The 23,891-nt window shown below is 49.4% G+C and overlaps 1 protein-coding gene across 2 annotated transcripts in view; it reads right to left on the bottom strand.

The window, feature by feature from the left end:
- Window positions 1-1,345: 1,345 nt before the first annotated feature.
- The window catches only part of STK10 (serine/threonine kinase 10), a 107,640-nt gene continuing 85,094 nt past the window's right edge, over window positions 1,346-23,891 (bottom strand). For both annotated transcript variants that reach the window (XM_070570325.1, XM_070570326.1), the window contains exons 13-19: window positions 18,475-18,567; window positions 15,447-15,576; window positions 13,357-13,481; window positions 11,898-12,086; window positions 11,202-11,327; window positions 8,561-8,674; window positions 1,346-3,831 (exon numbers count right to left, since the gene is read on the bottom strand). In XM_070570325.1, the coding sequence (XP_070426426.1) occupies window positions 3,691-3,831; window positions 8,561-8,674; window positions 11,202-11,327; window positions 11,898-12,086; window positions 13,357-13,481; window positions 15,447-15,576; window positions 18,475-18,567 (918 nt within the window). In that variant the 3' untranslated portion in view covers window positions 1,346-3,690. The remainder of the gene's footprint in view (window positions 3,832-8,560; window positions 8,675-11,201; window positions 11,328-11,897; window positions 12,087-13,356; window positions 13,482-15,446; window positions 15,577-18,474; window positions 18,568-23,891) is intronic.

Below are 23,891 nucleotides of genomic sequence, written 5' to 3'. Positions count from 1 at the left end.
TGTCAGCCTGAACCGACCCTCTGCTTCTCCACGTCTGTTTCCCCAGCAGGACAAGCATTTGGAAGACAGTGTCAGTGTCTTACGTATTTCAGCCTCTCCAGCACTTGGTATTTAAGAAGCGTCGGTTAACGTGGGATGATCTCATTCCCAAGCTCTACGCATCCCCTATGCGTCGTCGTCTTTGCCAGTCTCAGTCTCTTCCCCAGGAACCCCAGTCACTTTGCTGGCCCTTAATGGGAGAGGCATGCCAGCTGCTTATTCGCCTGCAAATCCTAGACCCTCTAAGTTCACAGACCTGCAGGACACTGTGACAGTGGCTCGCCACCTGCTGGCCAGAAGGTTTCTAGGACAGTGACAGCTCAGGGCTGGAGAGTCAGGGTGCTTCATCCTAGGGGATTCCACGAAGAACAGGAGCCCCTTCTCAGAATGCTATTTTCAGATGCGCAAGATAAAGCACAGAGATTACAAGTACAGCCAATCATAATGAAATACAGGTTTCAAAATACTAGAAAACTATGTGTGATATATATGTAATACGACAGATGTATTATTTCTCATTAAGTAACAAGACCTAGCGATAGGCCTAATAACTACTATAATTTCAAACCGATGAACAAAAATGTAATTTGAGATGTCTGCAACAGCTGTCAGGTGAGCTGAACTCTGATGGCTGACATGGTCACAGGGACGGCTAAGACCACTGGAGTTCGTTACCTACACCATAAGGAAAGCAAATGCCGAATGTCAGACGTTAGTGCAACAGAGACACCCAGAATTCTGCCCACGGATCCCCTGTTGGGGGCGGGGGGCCCATGGATCCCAGGCGAAGAACCCCTAAATGGTGTTTGGGAGGCAAGGCAGAGAAACACTGTGAAATACAGCAGAGATGGCTGGGGCTAAGTGCCTGCGTGACTTGCTGAGTGTGATGGGCAGCTGGGGTGGGGGAGGAGGTGTGGTGGACACGGCACCGCCAGAAGGGCGCAGCTGGAATCCCGGTGCTGGCAGGTTTGGCCTGACCCTCCCCTTGCCCAGGGTCCATTTCTTCTTCTATAAAATGGGAACGGCAATGTCGTCTTCACGGCTGTTGAAAGGATTCGGGAAGTTACCATGTGAAAACTCTTAAGAGGTGGAACGCTTGTGGTTAAACGAGAATGATATGAAAGGTCTGGAGATAACAGCCACACAGAGCCACGCCTAACTTCTTTCAGAACAGAAACCCCGCAGCCTGCGGGACAACCCAGTGTGCTCAGAAGATGGTAATCCCTTTCCTGACCCACAAATGTGGGTAAGTCTGCCCTGCTCTTCACCCACAACCCAAGAGAATGACCTCAAGTGCAAAACCGAGTTTCTCACTTTGTTATTTTATTAAAAGCTTATTTACATTTTTGCAGTTAACTTTGCAGAGAACATTTTACAAACGTTTTGCATAAAGTTTGGAAACTACATAAAAATAACTTCTATCCTTCATAAAGGGAAAATATAAGTTAGTTATATTTACTCTGCCAAAAATGGGCTGAAAATGAGAAACAGTTCCACCTGGCCCTTACAGAGCAAACATTAGCACGGGACGCGAGGAACACTGCGCGGGCCTTCTCAGCGGTGAGCACTGACCGTGAGGCTGGGAGACCCGACCAGCCCCAGCCAGGAAGGACCGGGAGCTCCGGGGGCTCGGGTGGCACCGAGCAGAGAAACGGCACCTCCTTGAACGAGATTCCAATGTGAATGACAAGCCCAATAAGGGAAGGATTAAAGACATCACCTGAACCACAAAACCGGCATTTCCCCCACACTCATTCTCGCACCGACGGCTGGAAAAGGCAGGATGGTGAACAAAGCCCCAGTGAGGCCTGCCTGACGGTCTGCCCGCGCTGGCCTCGCCTGGCGGCACTGGGCCTGCGTTCTGCAGTTGCACTGCTGTAGTTCTCGTTCTCCCAGCACATGCACCACGGAGAACCAACGGGGACAACAGTTCCACTTGTCTCATTTGTGTGAGACCTGAAAACTGTCCTATCTGGGTCAAATACTGGAGCAGGCAAGTGGAACCTCACTAACCTAAGAGGACCACTGCCTTCCCACGGCCCCCAGGGCATCTTTACTGCGTATGTAAGACTTGGGAACCCCGGGTCCTTCTCCTGGTCAACGGCCACCCTCCCTTCCCAAGATCCAGTTAGAACCAGTGCCAAGAAGCCTTCCAGGGAACTGCCTCAGGAAGACAAAGCGTGGAACCTTCACCTTTCGGAGTGAAGAAGGGAGAACGGCCTCCCGGGTGTGTGAGCCCCTCCATCACCAGCAAAGCAGTACCCAGACTCTATATGCCCACACGCTTCCTTGAAATCATCTTCCATTTTCTGTTTTATTTTTCTAAAGCAGGTATCTTCCTGAAAAAGCCATTCACTTATATTTGTTTCAAGTTAGAAATCAAGGTGGAAAAAAGTTTTCTTTGTAAATAAACTGAATGCTGGGTTGAGCTTTGCTTTTATGGGTTATCCACACTCTGCAGCCAGTGGGGATGGGAATCTGTGGGAGGCTGACTGGGGGACCCAAGGCCCAGGACTCCATCTGAGACACAGAAGCTTTGCTTCTGCCGTGTTCCTGGGGGCAGGAGGCATGACGTTTCTCCCTGACACTTTTTCTTCCTGAACAGAAGTCCCAGTGACTGCCTTCCTCTGTGTGAGCGTAAGGCCAGACTCCTGAACTAGGAGGGTCAGAGGGCGGGAGGCAGTGGCTTTCCCGTATCGCCTGCAGACGGGATGGGCAAGGCTGAGATGGGAGCAGACTGGGTTGTGAAGGTCTCGTGTGATGAGGAATTCATCCCTGAAGACAGGATCCCACATGGGGCCAAAAGGAAGCAGACTGACAGTTCAGCCCGTGCTACCTTGTGTCTCTGCTGCCGACACCCAGCACACCCCACACCAATGGCTCCACCTAACATGCTCAGGGGCAGGCCTAGGCAGCCAACGTGTTCCCACCTACGTGGCACAAGAGGCCAGGGCAGAGGCAAGCCTGGGTAGTGCCAGGGGCCAAGCCCTGCGCGTGCACATGTGTGTGTAGAAAGTGGGAACACGAGATGGCACAAAACACCCGAGACCAGCAGGATGAACGGTCCAGGCTCTCCCCCATCCCACTGTCATAGACACAGCCTGTCTCAAGAGGAAAGCAAACTGAAGGGACTGGAGGAACGAGGGCACCCCTGAGCGGCTGGCTGCAGGCCAGGCTCCCATGGGAACCAAAACGGCTGGTAGGAGCCGTGATTCTTGTCGGACACTGCAGGGAATGGCTGAATAGCCACCATACGGATGGCCTGTGGTGACCTCAGTGGCAGCACTCTGTGGCCACAAACAGCAAAACTGGTGTTTTGGCAAACAGGAGGGGCTTCGAGGCCACAGCACCCCCATTCCTCCTGGACCCTGACCCCTCTAACAGCCCAAATCACTGACATCTTGGCAGGATCTGGGGCTCAAAGAGAACATTCACTAGGATCAGGTGACATCATAAAACTTCACCCTCTGAGTGAGCAAGAAGTCAGGAACACCGGGGTGGGGCTGTCGGGCACAGCTGGGGTGGCACAAGGCTAGGGGCTGGATTCGAGCTGGCATGGAAGCAAGAGGAAGGGGGTCCTGAGTTACTTGTTCACAGAGAATAGGAGGGCCCCAGAGGCCCGCCGACCTGCCAGCACAGTCCCGGGGGCTGTTAAGAAGGATCCGCAGAGCTGTAGGGGAAGAACTTGGTGGCCTTGTTCGGGGTGGTGGGGTTCGGGCTCTCCATCTCCTCATTCAGCTTGAAGAACATCTCCTGCTCCCGCTTTTTCTGGTTCAGATCTTCTTCCAGAGCCTGGGACAGAGAGGGCAGATGGAGCGCATCAGATCCCATGGGACACGGTCTCCCAAGCACAGGCCCCCCACCAAAGTGGCCTTCTCTGGACATTTCCCTCCCAGGCCTTGGTGCTTGGGTGACTTGGTCTTCCCACTTCCCCTTCCCAGAGCCCGTCACCCAGAAGGAAGTACCACCTCCTTCCTCCTGCCACAGCCGCACAGGAGTTTCCTGTGGGCCAAGGGCTCCGGTTTACAGAGACGCTAATCTGGATGTGGGTGGGGAAAAAGCAGATGCCAATCTGCTGGCAGGAAAACAGCCAAATGAATGGAGAAAAACCCAAGGTAGACATGGAGAGAGAGATCTAACTGTGGGGGGAGCAGAGATGTCTGAGTTACACAGTTGTTAGGAATCAGGGCACTGTCCTGCAGAACCATGCAGGGAGATTTTTCAAAATACTCGTGCCTTCACGCCACCCCCTGAGAGTCTGATTCTGAAGATTTGTGGCAGGACAGGAGTTGTGTGTATTGTGAAAGCACGTCAGGTAACTGCGTGCGGACCATCTGGTGACAAGCACTGCAGACGTCCCTGGGTCACGTGAAGTTTGCCTAGACAGACCGGATTCTGCCAGAAGAATCTCCTGAGGGTCTCCAATAATAAGCATTCATTTAAGAAGGGAACCAGACGGGGGCTGGGCCCGTGGCCGAGTGGTTAAGTTCGCGCGCTCCGCTGCAGGCAGCCCAGTGTTTCGTTGGTTCGAATCCTGGGCGCGGACATGGCACCGCTCATCAAACCATGCTGAGGCGGCATCCCACGTGCCACAACTAGAAGGACCCACAACGAAGAATATACAACTATGTACCAGGGGGCTTTGGGGAGAAAAAGGAAAAATAAATTAAAAGAAAAAAGAAAGAGGGGCTGGCCCCGTGGTCGAGTGGTTAAGTTCGCACGCTCCACTGCAGGCGGCCCAGTGTTTCGTTGGTTCGAATCCTGGGCGCGGACATGGCACTGCTCATCAGACCACGCTGAGGCAGCGTCCCATATGCCACAACTAGAAGAACCCACAACGAAGAATACACAACTATGTACCGGGGAGCTTTGGGGAGAAAAAGGAAAAAATAAAATCTTTAAAAAAAAAAAAAAGAAAAAAGAAAGAAAGGAACCAGAGGGTGGTGGAAAGAACACGGGCTTCCCCGTCAGAGTTCAGCTTTATTACTACCAGCTGTGTGGCCTTTCCATGTCCCCTTCCTCTCTACGTCTGTTCCTCATGTGTAAAATGGCAGGATCACTACCTGCCCAGCAGGACTGTGGTGAGGATTAAATTAAAAACTAGTGGGTCATGGGGCTGGCCCCGTGGCCGAGTGGTTAAGTTCGCGCGCTCCGCTGCAAGCGGCCCAGTGTTTCGTTGGTTCGAATCATGGGTGCGGACATGGCACTGCTCATCAAACCACGCTGAGCCAGCGTCCCACATGTCACAACTAGAAGGACCAACAACGAAGAATATACAACTATGTACCAGGGGGCTTTGGGGAGAAAAAGGAAAAAATAAAATCTTTAAAAAAAAAAAAAAAACTAGCAGGTCAGGATGACTGAGTGCTTCCCACGTCAGGCACTGTGCCAAGTGCTTTACATCTTAGCTAATCTTCCCCCCATAAGGGAGATACTATTATTATCCCCATCTTACAGATGGAGAAACCGAGGCTCAGAGAGCTTAGGTCACTTGCCCCAGGTCACTCAGCTAGCTGGGGGGTGCAGCCAAGACGGGAACCTCGGCCTAACCTCAGGGTTCAAGCTCTGAACACTGTGCCCGCCATCCGCAAAGCCGGGCGCACACGGGCTGCTCGGTCTATGCGGCTTCATCAGTGAGAGGCGTCTGCAGCTATCCTGACTGTCACTATAGAAATGTCTGCTTTCACAGGATTTGACCAGCATTCCGTGATGTCTCTTTTTTTAAGACTATTCTTTGGACGCCCTGAAATAGTCTCAAGTTAACAAATGCCTTAATGACCAGATCCCCCCTTAAGCTCTTGTTCCCTCAATAGTACTAAATTCTGGTGAGTTCCCTCTACCTCTAAGGAATGATGGGGAAAGGACACTGAATGACAATGTCAGTTTTTCCAACCTGTTATTAAAGGACATCCATGTGAGGGTAGGCAAGGTATTTGAAGTCACGCCTCATCTTGGAGTTGACTAATGTGAAACTGCTGGTAATTCACACAGATTCTTGCCTCAAGTTCTCCTTTGCTGAAGGTATTAATATTAAAGTGTTTGTGGCATGCAAACATTATATATAAGCAAGATACAGGTGGTAGTTTAAGCTTTTGTAATGGAGATGACAAAATCCAGTGCCTATGGGAGCCAGCCAGGTGAATCAAGTTAGTGAAGAGAGCTGGGTGTGAGGCAATAAGGAGTGGTGGGGAGTGTGGTGAGGTGAAGAGCACAAGCTATGTCTGAAGAGGGCCGTTTCTTCTCAGCTCCAGCTGACGGCTGTCATGTGGTACGATCAGCCCAGTGCTGCTAGAGCTCCTGGGTTTTCTTTTTTTTTTTTTTGAGGAAAACTAGCCCTGAGCTAACATCTGCCAATCCTCTTTTTGCTGAGGAAAACTGAGCTAACATCTGTGCCCATCTTCCTCTACTTTATATGTGGGATGCCTGCCACAGCGTGGCTTGCCGAGAGGTGCCATGTCTACACCCAGGATCCGAACCGGCGAACCCTGGGCTGCCAAAGCAGAATGTGCACACTTAACTGCTGCGCCACTGGGCCGGCCCATGGGTTTTCAAAAGAAACTGGAAATCCAGATTTTTAGGTAAAATTTCCTTCTACTTAAAGGTTGGCAACTTTAAAAAAATTATACTACTATACGTTAGCCAAACCTAACATCTGTAAGCCAATTTCAGCCCACAGACCATCAGTTTGTGACCTCTGCTGTAGGAATACCAATTTAATTATAAAACCCCCTTTTTGAGCACAGGGTCTCACAGCTAGTAATAGGGGAGCTGGGACTTTATCCCACTCTGTCTTATTCCAAAGCTGGTGCTCTTAAGCACTAGTCTACTCTGCCTACCGCATATATTCCTCTCTATAACCTAAGGCAGGAGTTGGCAGTCTTTTTCTTGTAAAGGGCCAGATGGCAAATACTTTCAGTTTGCGGGCTATAAGGTCTGTTTTGCAACTATGCCACTGCTGTTGTGGTATAAAATCAGCCACAGACAACATGTAAATGAATGAGCATGGCTGTGTTCCAATAAAACTTTATTTACAAACACAAGTCGGGGGGCCAGATTTGGCCCATGGGCAATAGTTTACTAACATCTGCTTTAAGGGAAGAAATGTTCTCTACATTTCACAGACTCAAAAAGCAAGGCTTAGGAGGGAAGACTTGTCGTGTCTGAAGCCACTTTCTGTGTTAACTATAACCCAAGCAACGCTTTATTGACCCCACCACATATTCTTTACTTATTTGAAAGAAACAAATTGAATTTTTCTAAAAACATTCCACAACATACAATCAGCTACTCTGCCCCCACGCATAGGCAGCAGCTCAAGGCTGCTGGCTGCAATGCAAGAGTGTAAAAGAACATTTATTCCAGAAGGAAAGCCACCGCCTCTGGTCAGTGTCTCAGCAGCAACCCAGGTGGCAATAATATAACAGGCCTACAAAGAATCGTCCAGAGAGGCAGCCCCCGCAGGCAAGTCAATGCCAGCTCCCAAACACACCCTGCGGCCTCCCCTCTGCCTCTGCCAACAGTCTGGGATGTGAGGCAGTTGCCAGAGCAACGTGACCGTTCATTTTCAACCTCTCTCAGGATGTGCCAAGGGTACAGAGCCCCCAGCTAAGAGAATAAGGTGAACATTTATCTCCTGATGCCAGAGTCAGCCTATGTCAGCAGGAGCATTACTGATTTCAGTGTCAAGTATCCAAAGTCCCAGCAGGCTGTGGTTACAGACACTGAGAAACACAGGCCTGCTAACAGAAGGTCTGAGACCCTGGCCAACTTCCGGCCAGAAAGCTCCATTAGCACAGGGAGAGAGGCCTCAACTCAAGGCCTTCCGAGGCCATCACCTAGCTGAGGTGGGCAGCTGCCTCCTGTCCAGGCCACAGTTCCAGCAAGCAGAGCTGACGGATGACGGCCGAACAGACCTCGGGGCTTCAGGACCCATGATCAGGGTAACTGGGTCGCTCTGTCCTCAGAGAGTTTAGGAGAGAGGAAGGAAATGAGCACGTCCTTGGCTTGTAGTACGGGCTGGTGGCTTTTTGCATAACATATACAATATTCCTATCTCCACTTTATAAATGACCACACTGAGGCCCTGTAATGGTTGATTTTATGTGTCAACCTGGGAGGCCATGGTACCCAGCTGTTTGGTCAAACACCAGTCAAGATCTCATTGTGAAGGAATTTTTAGATGTGATTAAGATCTAACTCAGTGGACTCTGAGTAAAGCAGATTATCCTCCATAATGTGGGTGGGCCTCATCCAATCAGGTGAAGGCTGTAAGAGAAGGAAGAAGGAATTCTGCCTCCAGACTGCCCTGGGACTCAAGACTGCAACAGCAACGCTTCCCTGGGTCTCCAGCTTATAACCTGCCCTGAAGATTTCACATTTACCATCCCCCCACAATTGTGTGAGCCACTTCCTTAAAATGAACCTCTAGCTATCTATGTCTATATCCACCTTCTAGGCAGACACCTGTGACACAGCATGGAGCAGAGCTGACCACTGAGCCCCCTAGCCCAGACATGCTTACCTTTTTGCGTGGCCGAAGCTTGTCCCGCCATTCCTTCAGGTTCTGGTTATGGCTCTCGTCCAGGGCCTTCAGCTTCTGGGTTTCATGCTCTATCAGGAGGTGACACTTTTCATTCTGTAACAAATTCCAGGTGCAACAGGTAAGAAACCCAGAGGGTAGAGGTGCGGAGGGCTGAGACACACCTCGTGCTGTAGCCATGAGGGCATCAGCGTCACTCATCTATTTCTTCTCCTTGATTATAAACCCACTTTATAAAACTCTGTACATGTAAACAGAAATGCCCTGAGGGCTGCCTGGAGGACCATTCCAGAACACTGACGCTAATGGTTCTTATTGTACAGCGGATCTGCGGTAATTTTGTACCTTTCTTCTTTGTGCTTTTTGCATTGTTTGAACTTTTTAACATGAACATACGTCATTTTACCAAAACAATAAAACTATTAACAACAAATAAATATAACGTGTGCCCTAATTCTCCCACCACAACGAGGCAACCACTGCAAAGATTTCAACACACTTCCTCCCAGGCTGTCACCTCCATGTTGTCCAGCTCACCCTGTGTGCACAGCTCCGACACCCGCTTCCCTCCCCACTTCACACTGTAAACATTAATACAAAGAATTCACGTTTTTCCTCGTCTTCATTTTTAACGCCTACAAAACATCCTACAGAATAGATTTATCAAATTTACTTAAACATCCCCTTATTTTTGGCCACGTAGGTTGCTCCTAATTTTCACAGTTATAAACAGCACTGTGTCAAACATCTGTGCTGTGGACTGAATTGTGCCCCCCCCAAATTCCTATGTTGCAGCCCTGGTATTTGGAGGGGGGGCCTCACGCTGGGATCAGTGTCCTTATAAACAGAGACACCAGAGAGCTCGCTCGCCCTCTGCCATGCAGGAAGGGCACAGCAGGAGGCAGCCACGCGTGGCCCTGGAAGAGGCCTCACCAGAACCCAGCACACTGGCAAACCGCTCTTGGACTCCAGACTCCAGAACCGTGAGGAAATAAACCTCTGCTGTTGAAGCCACCCAGTCGGGGGCATTTTGCTGCGGCAGCCTGAGCTCAGATAATCTGTATGCGTAAATATTCATGTTTATGTAAAGTATATATACAATTTTCTGCATCACGTATCATTTCCTCAGGAGAGTCTGTGGCAGGGGACCAGGGCCACAGCCCCAGCCGAGGCGGCCCGCCTCACTGTTCCCGCGCCGAGCTGAGCCATCGGCCTCACAAAATTTACCTGGAATCTCTCGCAGGCAGAACGGATGGGTCCCGGTGATTCCCCACAGGGACTCAATCTTGTGGCTTATACGGAGCTTAAGGCAGGCGGACAGTGCCCTTATCCAAAGACCTCGACTCTATTTGGTTAGAAGAGGGCAACTCCTTGGGGGATTTTTATTTGGGGTTTCAAGCTCAAGGGTTCTGGGAGTTTAGAAATTCGTTCCACCAGGAATAATACAGCAGCAGCACTCAGCACCTCAGACCTGCCAGGAGCTGGGCTCCCCGCACTCTGGATACGGGTCCTCTTAGGCAGTCCACACGACAACCCCATGAGGCAGGGATGGGAAAACAGCTGCAGGAGGGACGCGGCCCAAGAGTCACACAGCTGCACACAGCAGAGCCCCTCCCTGGCAGGCTGCAAGGACTCAATTTCCTCCATGCCTCCCTGCCTCTCCAGAAATTGCCAGATGGATCCAATCGTCTGAGCAATTCCCTGAGTTCGTGGGGCTTTGGGTCGACCCATCCGTCAGCACAACGATGCCTCGCTCCACCACAAGGGGGCTCCATGCACCCGTTTCTGGGGTGGGGACCCCCAGGGTGGGGCAAACTCAGGAGCCAGGAAACCTGAAGAGGTCAGGGATCCCCCTAGGGAAAGGGGTCCCCAAGGGGCTTGGCAACCCTGGGACACTTTTTCCTGATCTCAGTGGGAAAGCTCTGAGCTCAGCTGTCGGTTTCGGTAGATGCTCTTTATCCAGCTGAGGACGTTCCCCTCTATTCCCAGCTCAGTGAGAGTGTCTATCTGGAACGGGCGTCGACTTTGGTCAAACGCTTTTTCTGCATCTACCGAGAAAATCCTGTGACTTCTCTTCAGGTCGTGGATTACATAATTGATTTCTGAACGTGTAACCAGCCTGGGATAAACCCACTGGGTCACGGTGTCTAATTCTTGTTGTACATTGTCGGATGTGATCTGCTGGTGTTGGGCACAGGACCTGCCTCTGTTCATGAGCGACACTGGTCTGCAGCTGTCCTTTCTTGTAATGTCTGTGTCTGGCGTTGCTATTAGCGTAACTGGGACACCTTTTCCCAAGACACAGTGATGACCGAGAAACCCAGCAGAGTGCCACTGCCAGTCCCGGGCAAGGCACTGCCAGCCCTGCCACCTCGTTTTTAAAGCCTCACCCCAATCCTGCCAAATACGAATCACCACCCCTGCCCCACGCCATGTCACGGCTGTGGGAACTCTGGCTGGGGGAGGGTGACTGATTCGGTCAACATCCTGTCACGGCAGGACTGAAACCAGCCCACCTGGGGCGTGTCTGACGAGAGCCCGTCCCTGTTTGAGGACTCTCTGGCCCCGAGATGCCCGCCTTGGGGACACGGAGGCCATCGGGGAGGGAGGCAGCAGGGCGTACCTGCAGCTGCTGCAGCTCGCTCATGTTGCTCTCGCACTGCGCCAACATGTCCCTCATCTGGTTCTCATGTTTCTGCTGCTGCTGCAGCCGCTCCGACTTCTGCCTCTTCTCCTCCTGCTGGGAGAACTGCAACAGAGAGAGAGGGTGGGTTTCTCGGGGCGACAGGCCTGGCTGGTGGCTGGGGGGACCTACCTTAGCCCCGTCCCAGGGAGGCCCCGCCAGAGGCACGGGTTTGTGCACAGCCCCAGTGCTCCGCACCACTCAGGCTGTACCCTCCTGTTTTAAGTGCTCCCCATGAGCTGAGACCCAGCTGCTGCCCTTGAGGAGCCCCCAGGCCAGTAGGGACACGACACTGCGCTGTGACATGCGCTAGGACAGCGTGTGTACCACGCAGGAGTCACAGGAGCCCAGGCCACCAACTCCACGTCCCCAAGCCACATGGGTGACATGCATGCGGGGTCTTGGTGGGTGACAGGAAGGGGTGCACTGGCGGAGGAAGCTGCAGGATGGGACAGTGTGTGAGAAAGCAAGGCGCGCTCTCTCCTCTGTCCAGCAGAGGGATTCACTGGGAGGCGTAGGAGCTTCTGGGCTGCGACCTGTGACGGGCACGCCGCCTCCTCGACCCTGTGCTGCCTCTCATATTTCACATCCCCCATCCGGATCAGGTTCGGCCCCCCAGCGCACCCACACCCCCACCTGCTTGATCTTCTCGCGCTGCTCGGCGGGGCTGCCCGCGCCGTTGATGTGCAGGCTCTTCTTGTACATGGCCATGCGCGTCTTGCCCTCGCTCCTCTGGATCTTGGGCAGCCGCGCCTTCTCCTGCTGCTGCCGCACCTTCAGCTGCTCCACCATGCGCTGGTTGTAGCGCTGCATCTGCTCGCGCTCCTGCAGGCAGGGCCAGCGGGGATGAGGTCAGCTGCGCTTGGGCACGGGGGTGTGACCAGAGGCCCAGGGCTACCAGGGACCAGGTGGCCCAGGATGCCCAGCAGAGCAAGTCTTGTATCATTTTACTTCTACTGGTTTTTTTTTTTTGAGTAGGAGGATTAGCCCTGAGCTAACTGCTGCCAATCCTCCCCTTTTTGCTGAGGAAGACTGGCCCTGACTAACATCCATGCCCATCTTCCTCTACTTTATAGGTGGGACGCCTACCACAGTATGGCTTGCCAAGCAGTGCCATGTCTGCACTGGGATCTGAACCGGTGAACCCCGGGCCACCAAGAAGTGGAACGTGTAAACTTAACCACTGTGCCACAGGGCCGGCTCCAACTTCTACTGTTAAGTAACATTTTTTGTTCTCACTTTAAAAGTTATTGTGAGTAACATCTTGGACTCTCACCTCCTAAATGCCTTCTTGTCTAATCATCGGTGGCGTGCCATCACATGCTAATATCTCAAAGCAACATGTACGCTGAAGGGGATGGTCATCATTACTGATCGCAGATGTCAACTCACATTGTAAAAAGTCTTGGTAAACTTGAATTTTTTCCTCCACCTAACACCTATTTGTGTTTCAAAACTTGGCACGGGCATCACCTCCTCCAAGAAGCCTCCCCTGACTTCCTAGCTGGGTTGGGCACGCTTACTCAGAGCTGCCACAGCCCTGTGCTGACTTCTGACATTGCACTCAGATTGGGAACTGTAATTACCCACACCAGCTGTGCATCCAGACCTCCGTTTATCTGTCTCTGTCCCCACCAAGGGGACTGAACCGAGACAATTACACAGAAACAGAGGGTGCTCTGGCCACAGAGAACAGGGGCCCTCGCCTGGGGAGGCTGGGGTAGGCTTCCTGGCAGAGGTGGTATTTAAGTTGCTATCTAAAAGTATTCTGAGGGAAGGCTTAGACCAGAGAGGAATAAAGCAAAAATGGACCAAAAAAATTACAAGGGAAAAGAGAAAAAGTGAGACACACACACAATCAGGCGTCGGAGTCAGCAAGGGATGCTCGGGCCTTCTGCTTCCCTGCACGGTCTCCCCTACTCCTGGCCCTCCCTCCGAGGCAGTCCATCCCTCAAGACCCCCGGGGCCTCACCATGGCCAGCCCGGTTTCTCTAGAAACACAGACGGCACCAGTGGCGCCCCACACTGCACAGCCTCACAGCTCTGCCGGGTCTCCCCAGGGCAGCCCCATGCCCCGCCTGGCCAGGAGCCTCACCTTCTCGTGTTTGCGCACCAGCTCGTGCCGCTGGAGGAAGTACTGGTCTTTGAGCTGCTGCTTCACCAGCTGGTGCCTCTCCTGCAGGTGATGCTCCTCCATCTCCCACAGGGCCGCCTCCCGGTCTGCAGAGAAGGCACCACCTGTGAGGCACGGATGGCCAAGCCACCCGGGGACCTCGCCCCCCCTGCGCTAGGCCGCCTCACACTGTAGCTACGACTGTGCCCCTTGGATGTGCCCTCATCTGACTCTGTTGGCAGGGCTCACCGAGCCAACATTTAGAAACTTCCTTAACGCCTAAGGGATGATAGCTCCCAGCAGCGTGGGACAGCATTAAGTGTCCAGAGTCAGGAGCCAGAGACACCAGAGACCTAGGCTGGAACTCAGCTCCATCACTGGCATTTGGGATGGGCAAAAAACCCTCTCCAGGCCTCAGCTTACTCCTCTGCCAAATGGGCACAACCATACCACAGAAGGACAAAGGTCCCTGGGAGACATTTTTATGTGCGATCCACACTGCAACTCTGCTTTCCTAATGGGCAAACGGGAAGGGCTCATGTAAAAACCCCAAGAAGACAGGTCTGTGCCCAACCCAGACTTCTTGTCACTATTTCCTCTTTTGAAAACATGGGTGAGACCCTGCTTGTCCCCTGCATGTCCCATATATGCATTACGAGACAGAAGCATCTGGCATTTTATCAGTGGACGTCTGTGATTCGACCTTTGCGCTCAGCAGCAGGGCAGGGAGCTGACGTCAGAGGGAGTCTGCGTGCCCCGCAAGGCACAGGCAGGCCATGCTCACCCATGGCGAATGCTCAGTGGATTGCCCTGCGTTCCTGTTCTCTGGAAACTGCTGTCTGACCATGGTGCATTGCAACATGATTTGGCTTTCAAACCAAAACTAGAACCACTGTCCCATAAGTGAGACGGTTCTTATGGACATTACAGGACAGAAAAAGGAAATGCAGCCTTTCCTGAAACATCCATGGCTCTATTCAGGGTGTCGGGACATCGAGGACCCCATTTTGCCATCCACCCCAAGTCCTGAGGGGTTTGCACTGCTTAACTGCATCGCCATCAAACCCTGGCTGCGGCACCTGGTAGACAAGGGCACCAGACGCGGCGCGTTTCTATCAGCTCTGTGTCCATTTCCTCGTGGCAGGCCGGACCACAGGCCCAAAAGCCCACAGGCGCCACAGGAGTTTTCACTCATCCAGTTGTTTCAAATGTAGCTCAAACAACAGATTTTTAGCCATTAGAGTCTGCTTGCTTTGTGTACTTCACAAACCTGCATGCAGCGTCTACCAACCATGGATAAGACAAATCCCAGAGCCACAAAGACCCCATGCCCTGCTACCCTTCAGAGCTCTCTACCGCAGAATCTCCCCATCTGAGCGACACCATCCAAATATGTAAGCCCCCCCATCCGCATCTTCCCCAGGAGCTCCCCCGCCCTCCTCTCCCTGGGGGAGGTCCGCCCTGCTGTCTCTGGAAGGCCTCGTGCTGTGAGGCATTAGCCAGCACGCAAGCCTGTTGAGATGCCAGCGCACCTGGGTAGTAAAGCGCTCGGCTCCAAGGTGACACCCACGTCCAGGGCCCACCCCACCACTCAGGAGCCGTGCAACCTCGGCCAAACGACAGCCACTCTCCAAGCCTCAGACTCCTCGTCCATCAAAACGGGGAGAACACAGGAGGAGGGCCTTGCAGAGTCAGGTGATGATTCGACGAGACGAAGGTATGAAAACGGTCTGGCACCGGCCTGGCAGAGCAGTCGCTTAGGACGTTGCGGCTGCTATGAGGGGGTCTCCATACTGTCCCCACCTCCCACCACCCCCTCACCAAGCTCACTTATTTACAATTTCTGCCCACTCGACAGGGCTTCCTTGTCTCCCCTTGACATCTGGAATAACGTCCAATAGCGTTGGTGCTAACTGCTATCTTCGCCTCGGCCCTGACTTCAGCGGGAGATTTCCTCGCGTTTCCCGGGACGGATGTTTGGTTTCAGGGTGGAGAAGACCTAGCTGCCGAGGCTGGGATGGCCATTCAGAGATTCTGGGTCCACCTGGCGCCACCTGTTCTCGGACACCCACCTCGAAGGAGCTCCTGCTTCCTCGTGAGGCACTCGCGCTCCTTGTCACAGATCTCCCGCCGGTTGTCGGCCGTGAGCTTCTTCATCGCCAGCTCCAGGTCCTCCTTCTGTTTGGCCAGGAAGTCCCTGTCCTGTCGGGGAGGAGGACAGACCTTTACCCAGCACTGGCTTTGGCGTCTCAACTTTTTATTACAGAAAAAAAGTCATCATGATCAGTAAAGAAAATTTGGAAAAGAAAATATATGAAGGGGAAATTTAAGAGAGACTTAGAGACATATCAACCAACTGCAACATGTGGGCCTTATCTGGACCCTGATTCAAACGAGAAATTGTTAAAAAAAAAAAAAAAAAAGGCTTTCATGAGACAATCGGAAACATGAATACTGACCTGACTGCAAATGTGTTATGAAGCAATTATTGTTAAATATTTAACTTTTTAAAGTGTGTTTGTGGTATTGTGGTTGTTTTGTTAGAGATACATACTGAGATACTTACAGGTCAAATGATATGTCTGGGATTTGATTCAAAATAATACAGAAGAGTGGGGGAATGAGTGCACGTGAACTGATAATTACTGAGCGTGGACGATAGGTATATGGGCATTCATTATACTATTATTCCTATTTCTGCCTATGTTTTTAATTTTTCATAATAAACAGTAAAAATAATATTAAAATTAAAAAATTTTAGACAACATATAAGAAACTAAAAACCCCCACTAATCCTATCACGCAGGATTAGCAACTATTGTGGTGTAACTATACAAATGTACCTACATCTATTGTTGTTGTTTCACAAAAATTATTTAAAAGGACTTAGATATTTGCACACCTATGTTCACAGCAGTGTTATTTACAATAGCCAAGGGATGGAAACAACTCAAACGCCACAGACAAACAAATGGGTGAACAAAATGTGGCAAATGGAATATTAGCCTTAAAAAGGAAGGAAATTATGACACATGCTACAACATGCATGAATCTTGAGGACATTATGTTAAGTGAAATAAGCCAGCCACAAAAGGACAAATACTGTATGATTCCACTTAAATGAGGTCAAATTCATCGAGACAGACAGCAGCATGGTGGTTGCCAGGGCTGCGGGGAGGGGCAATGAGGAGTTAGTGTTTAATGGGGACAGAGTTTCAGTTTTGCAAGATGAAAAGAGTTCTGGAGATGGATGGTGGCGATCATTGCACAACATCGTGAATGTATTTAATGCCACTGAACTGTACACTTAAAAGTGTTTGAGATGGTGATTCTATGTTATGTCTATTTTACCACAATTTAAAAAACTCATTTAAAAGACCTTTCCATGTTATAATATAATATTCTATCAAACGAGGTTTTTTTGTTGTTGTTGTTTTGTTTTGCTAAGGAAGACTGGCCCTGAGCTAACAGCGTGCCCGTCTTCCTCCATTTTGTTTGTGGGATGCCGCCACAGCGTGGCTTGATGAGCAGTGTGTAGGTTTTCACACAGGATCCAAACCTGTGAACCCTGGGCCACCAAAGCGGAGTGCACAAACTTGGTCACTATGCCACCAGGCCGACCTCTATCAAATGAGTTTGACTGGCTGAAAATATTTCATGGTATGGCTATACCCTAACTTATCCACCCAATATAGAATTGGTTCCTTCCAGATTTTCTCTATTTTAGATGGTGCTGCTCTTCACATTCTGGCAGCTAAATGTCTGTGAACCTCTGTGATGACTAATCCTCAGGAACAGTCTCCAGAAGCAGGATATTCAGGCTGAAGGATATCACAGTTCTGAGGCTCTTGATACGACTGTCAGAACTGGCCTCCCTCTGCGGGGATGAGGGCCTGTCTCCCTGACCCCCCCAGCCCTAATCATAGTGTCAAGGGACAGGTTACAGGACAGTAGAATGGTGTCCTGGAGAGAACATCAAGTGTGAATCAGACTGAGTCTGAGGGCTTGGCCCCACTATTACCTCTGCAATGCCACCTCTCTGAGCCTTAGTTTCCTCCTCTACAAAGGAGAGAACAAACAGCACCTACCCTGGTGAGCCACCAAGGCTAATCCAGACAACAGACAGAGCGCTTGTAAATGTCGACTCTAACTTTCTCTGCATTTGGGGGCAGAGGGAGCAGAATGTGCCAAGACTCCGTAGTGGGAGAAAACGAGAGCACCGCCCCACAAGGGAGGAGAAGGAGGCGGGTGAGGCTGGGCAAAGGGGACCCGAGAGAGGCTGGCAGGGGCCAGGCCTGCAGAGCCTTGTAAGCACATGAGGAGGCTGCTCTTATGTTATGGACAAAGGGGAAGCCACTGAAGGGCTTCAAGGCCCGGGGCTGTGGGGGGAGGGTGACAGGATCAGATGTGGAATTCGTAGTGATCGCCCCTGCTGGTGTGAGAGGAGGAACGGCAGAGGAGCAAGAGGCGAAGCGGAGAGACCCGCTGGAGGCTACTGGAGCAGTCCCAGCAAAAGATGACCATGGCGAGGGGGGCGCAGAGATGTTGACAAGTCAACAGATCCAGAGATGGCTTGGAATTTTAAAAAATAATCTACACTTCAGGAGGTGATGAAGGATTGGAGGAAAAAGAGGGTCAGGAATGACAATGTTCCTGGTCTGACACCACGATGGAGGATGGTGCCCCTGCGAACAGGAGAACAGGTCCAGGCCTGAGAGATCATGGGTTTGATGTTTTTGAGACGCCAAAGACACCAGTGGGCGGGTGGATGTACTGGGTTGGTCACGGAGATGCGACGTACAAACAAAGCCTTTAGGAGGCACTAAAGGCTTTGGGAGAGGTGGATGTAAAGGGCTGGGGTATCCAGAGACAGGAGAGCTCACTGCCAGCTGGAGTGAGGGCAGGCAAGGAAGGCTGCATGGGGGAGGTGACAACAGGGATGATAACAAGGATAGGCTGTGTTTAGGCATCCAGAATAAGAGATGGGTATTCCAGGGGCAGGACATGAGCAAAGACAGAGAGGAGGCCGGGTCACCATTCAGGGTCTCACACCTGGGACTCGCCAGCCCCTCTACTTCCTGACTAGCGGCAAGGACTCACGAGAAGCTGCTTCTTCTGCGCGTGCTCCTCCATCTTCTGCTTCATGCTCTCCTTCCGCTGCTGTCTGGGGAGCTTCTCCACCTCATTCTTCACCTGCACCAGAGAGCAGAGAGGGGCTGGGTCAGGATACCTCCTCACACTGCCTCAAAAAGAAGTCCTCAACCCCAGAACTCCTGGGCCAGCGAGACCGAAGACGAGGCTCAGCTTCCCAGCCACCAGGCCCCACCTGCTCTCCACCAGGCCTCTCTGACACGAGGCCCCTGCTGGCCTAGCCCGGCTGCTGCTGGCTCCATTGTCCAGCGCCCAGAGCAGACAGCTGCCATCTTTGCTGCTTGGTATCCACCCCCCAGCTTCTGATGACACAGCATCTCAGTTTCCTTTAGGGCAGTTTCTCAACCTTTTCTTCATTATTGTCTCCTCATAAGTCCTTTTAGATCTTTTTTCCTAATCACCCACCCGTATGAAATATTAACCCACAGCTATACTCTCAACCTGTTAAACCATTATAATATCTAAGATTTCTTAACCCCTAGGGGGCGCTATCACCCAGCTGAGACTGCGTGCGTAAGGTGCCGCCTCCTCAGTCCCTGCCATTCAGGTGGGGCTGACCCCCAGCCACCCCCTCCATGTGGCGCTAAGCTGGGCACTGATCCAGGCTGCCATCCCGCATATTCCGTGCCCTGACTTCAGCGACTGCTTCAGAGATGAGCACATGATCCTTGCCGGGCCAGTGAGAGCTCTGGGGTGTTTTCTGGAACTTGCTGAGAGCCGCTCTCTGTCCTCTGGGGTGGCTAAGCTGGGAGGATGCAGGCCACCGCGGGCCACCCTGGAGGGATATGAGGCAGAACCACTGCAGGGAGGCAACGCCAAGACACGAGAAAGAAGGATTCCTGGGGACACTCCTGCCTCCTGGTCAGTGGCAGGAAGCACCCTCGGGCCAGCTGGAGCTGGGTTTCTGTCATTTGTAACAGGAGAGAAGGGATTCACGGCGCTTCTTTCTAAGGAATTCCAAGTTCCTCAGACCGTTCTGAGGAAGCTTCACCCGCACAGGGGCCCAACACCCCCAAACAGGCGCTCAATGGCACAGGGCTCAGGAGCAGCTGGTGAGGGAAAAATACCGTCCAGGATCATAAAAGAACTTTCTAGGGGAGTTCTACTTTGGCATGGTGAGGCAAACCAAACGGCCTCTCCTCTTGCTGATTACAATGAAAAACCCTAGACAAAATCAAAAAGCAACTACCTGAGGACTCTGAAAAGTAAAGAAAAGCAGGTCACTATGAAAGGGAGTCAAAACTTCTAGAAGGGGCTGGAACAGGGGTGAGGTTCCTATTTTTTTCCTTCTGCTCTCCTGGCTTTGCACCAGTTCAGAGCTGCACGGCAGTGCAGTGGGGAAGGTGGCTAAAACTCTGTAAAAAGACTCATGTTTCTGTCCAGAGAACCAGGAAAAGGAGCCTGTGCAGGTCAGAGAGTGTGGGAAGAACCCTGGAGAGAAGACAGCAGAAAAGGGAAATCCCTAATTCTGCATATGAACCCACACAAGTCTCAGGCTCCTCCCTAAGTTGAGCATGAGCAAGAAAAAGCAGAAGAGAGAGAAGGCTGTGAAAACTAGACTAAGACCGGGACCTCCGCCCACAGGAGATGGGATGGCACTGGTGGTCCGAACCTAACAGTGCCCTGCCTGCTAAAGCAGAAAGTCAATCTCCAAAAGATTATAGCAGGACCCGGAGCGTACAGAATAGAACATTCAAAATGTCAACGACACGATCCAAAATTATGCCACATACAAAGAATCAGGAAACATGACCAATTCTCAAAGGAAAAGACAATCTACAGATGCCAGTTCTGAGATGACACAGACACTGGAATTATCACACAAAAACTTCACAGCAGCTATTATGACCACACTCCATGAGGTAAAGGTAAACATTTGTTGTTTGCGCCGTGGGGTCAATTCCGACTCCTAGCGACCCTGTGCACAGCAGAGTGGAACCCTGCCGGGTCTCTTCACGCCATCCTCTCACCTTCCAGCACTCTATCAGACAATGCTCCACTGCTTTTCATAGGATTTTCATGGTCAATTCTTTTGGAAGTGGGTTCCAGCTCCTTCTTAGTCTGCCTTAGTCTGGAGCTCCATTAAAGCCTGTCCAGCACGGGTGACTCTGCTGGTATTTGAAATAGCAGTGACACAGCTCTCAGCATCACAGCAACACACAGCTGCCACAGTATGGCAACTGACACACGGGTGGTGTGGTTCCCTCACCGGGAAAAAAACCCAAGCCACAGTACTGAGAGTGCCAAAGCTTAACCACTAGACACCAGGGCTGGCTAAAGGGAAACATAATTGAAATCAATGGAAAGACAGAATTTTACTGCAGAGAAATACAAACTATTAAAGAACCAATCAGAAAATTTAGAACTAAATAATACAACGTCTAAAATTAAAAACAAAAAGCACTGGATGCAGTGATAGCAGAATGGACAACAGAGAGGTCAGTGAAAATGAAGACTAATAAAAATTATACAATCTGAACAACAGAGAGAAAAGGATTAAAAAGGAGAAAGTTTCAGGGACTTACAGGAAAATATCAAAAGGTCTAATATTCACATCTTTGGTAGTGCCAGAAGGAGAGGAGAAAGAGCCTGGTATAGAAAATACACACCAATAATGGCCAAAAACTTCCCAAATTGGTGAAAGACACAAAGGTACACAATCAAGAAGCTTGATGAAACCCAAACAGATTAAATTCAAAGAAAACTACACTTCTACACAGCAAAATGAAACTCTTGAAAATCAAAGATTTAAAGTTCTTGAAAGCAGCTAGAGAAAAATAACACATTAATGGAGGAGAGCAATTTCAACGACCATGGATTTCTCAACAGAACCACAGAGGCCAAAAGCCAGTGGGACAACATCCTTAAACTGCTCAAAGAAAAGAATGGTCAACCCAGAATTCTATGTCCAGTGAAATTATTTTTCAGGAATGAAAGCAAAATAAAGATATTCTCAGATGAAGGAAAAATAAAAGAATTTGTTGTCGGCAAAAAAAGCTAAACAGAAGTTCTTCAGGCTGAAGAGAAATAATCCAAGGGGGACCCTTGAATGAAGAAAGGCAACAGAAATGGTAAATATGTGGGGAAATATAAGTAATTTTTCCTCCTAAGATCTTTAAGATAGGGACGATTGTTTAAAGCAAAAGTTATAACATTGTCAAAAGAAGTTATAACATTGTCTAATGAGATTTTTAATATACATAGATATAATACATATGACAAGTACAACAAAAACGGGGGAGTATTAAGAAATGTATATGGTTGTGAGCCTTCTCCATTTTACTTGAAATGTTACAATATATCTCTACATAGATGCTGAAGGAGTTAGGTAAGTATATTATAATGCCATAGAGCAACCACTGAACACACACACACACACACACACACACACACACAGAGATACTTAAGCTACCTGATGAATTAAAATGTAATTCTAAAAATATTCGAATATTCCAACAAGAAGCAGGAAAAGGGAGAACAGAGGAACAAAAGTCAGAGAGGACAAACAGAAAACAAGTAATAATTTCATTAAACGTAAATGGCATAAACACCTTTAGTAAAAGACAAGGATTTAAGAAGATTGGCAACAGTTGTTAGCTCAGGTGCCAATCAAAAACAAACAAATAAACAAAAAAAAAACAAAAAAAAAGACAAGGATTTTCAGATTAGATTTTAAAACATCAAAGCCCAACTACAGTCATATGCCATATGATGACATTTTGGCCAAGAAGAGACCACATATATGACAGTGGTCCCATAAGATCAGTACCATAGAGCCTAGGTGTATAACAGGCTATAGCATCTAGGTTTGTATAAGTACACTCTATGATGTTCGCACAACAAGGAAATCACCTAGCAATGTATTTCTCAGAACATATCCTCATCATTAAGCGATGCACGACTGTACGTGCTGTCTACAAGAAACCCAGGTTAAATATAAAGATATAGGCAGGTTGAATTAAAAGGATGGGAAAAGATATTCTATGCAAACATTAATCAAAAAGAAAGCAGGATTGGCTATATTAATATCAAGGAAGACTTCAGAACATAAAATATTATCAGGAGTAAAGAAAGACATTACATAATGATAAAAGGAAGGGCCAGTTCACTAAGAAGATATGACGATTTTAAAAAGCAAAAGAATTCAAAAACATGAAACAAAACATGACAGAACTGAAAAGAAAATTAAATAAATCCCCAGTTATAGTCAAAAATATTAATACTCCTTTCTCAGTAGCCAATAGAAGAAATGGACAGAAAATTAGTAAGGCTGTAACAGACATGAAAACACTATCAATCAACTTGAGCTACTTGACATTTATAGAACACTCTAGCCAACAGCAACAGAACATACATCGTTTTCAAGCGCACAAGGAACATTCAGTAATACAGACCACATCCTGGGGCATAAAACAAACCTTGATCAATTTAAAAATTGAAATCTTAAAAAATATATATGTTATTTAAACACAATGAGATTAAACTAGAAATCAGTAACAGAAAGATATGAAAGTCCAAACACATTTTAACATTAAATAAACTTCTAAATAACCCATCGGTCAAAGAGCAAGTTGCAAAGGAAATTAGAAACTAATTTGAACTGAATAAAAATTAAAATACAATCTATCAAAATTTGTAGGATGAAGCTACAGCAGAGCTTAGAGGAAAATTCACAGCATTAGATGCTTATGTTAGAAAAGAAAAATAGTCTCAAGTCAATGATCTAAGCTTCCACATTAAGAAACTATAAAAAGAAGAGCAATTTAAACCCAAACCAAATACAAAAGCAGAAACCAGTAACACTGAAAATAGAAAATCAATGAAACTAAAAGCTTGTTCTTTGAAAAGGTCAAGTACTTATTCTGCATGGACACTGGCTCTAACGCTTAATGCAGTTCTCACTTAATGCTCAAAATAGCTGTGTGAGGAATATGTGGTTAACTAATTAACAAAACAGCAAACTCCTGCCTATGGCCTACCACCCTCCATGATCTGACCCCTGTCTACCTGTCCAATTTCATCTCATGCTAATCTTCCCTACACTTCCTGAGTCCCCACCACATTGATCATTTTTCAGCTCTTCGAACACTCCAAGCTCTTTCCCACACCTCAGGGCCTTTGCACATGCTACTCCACTACCCTGGAATGTTCTTATGCCTGGCAGCATCCTTGTGGTCTCAGCCTAACTGTCATATGCTGAGACACCTTCCCAGACCACTCTAAAGCAGACCTCTCCATATCTTCTCTTGTTAACTAGCCTATGTGCCTTCACAGATGTATGCAGTTGGTAAGTATTTTATCTATTTGATGGTGTACTGGGTTTTTTTTCTGGCTTCTCTGGCAATTAACAGCTCCTGGAGGGTAGG

Source organism: Equus przewalskii, chromosome 13 (genome assembly GCF_037783145.1).
Source record: "Equus przewalskii isolate Varuska chromosome 13, EquPr2, whole genome shotgun sequence".
In the NCBI taxonomy this organism is placed as follows: domain Eukaryota; kingdom Metazoa; phylum Chordata; class Mammalia; order Perissodactyla; family Equidae; genus Equus; species Equus przewalskii.
Note: the sequence above shows the minus strand (reverse complement) of the source record. Positions and strands in the feature narration are given on the sequence as shown.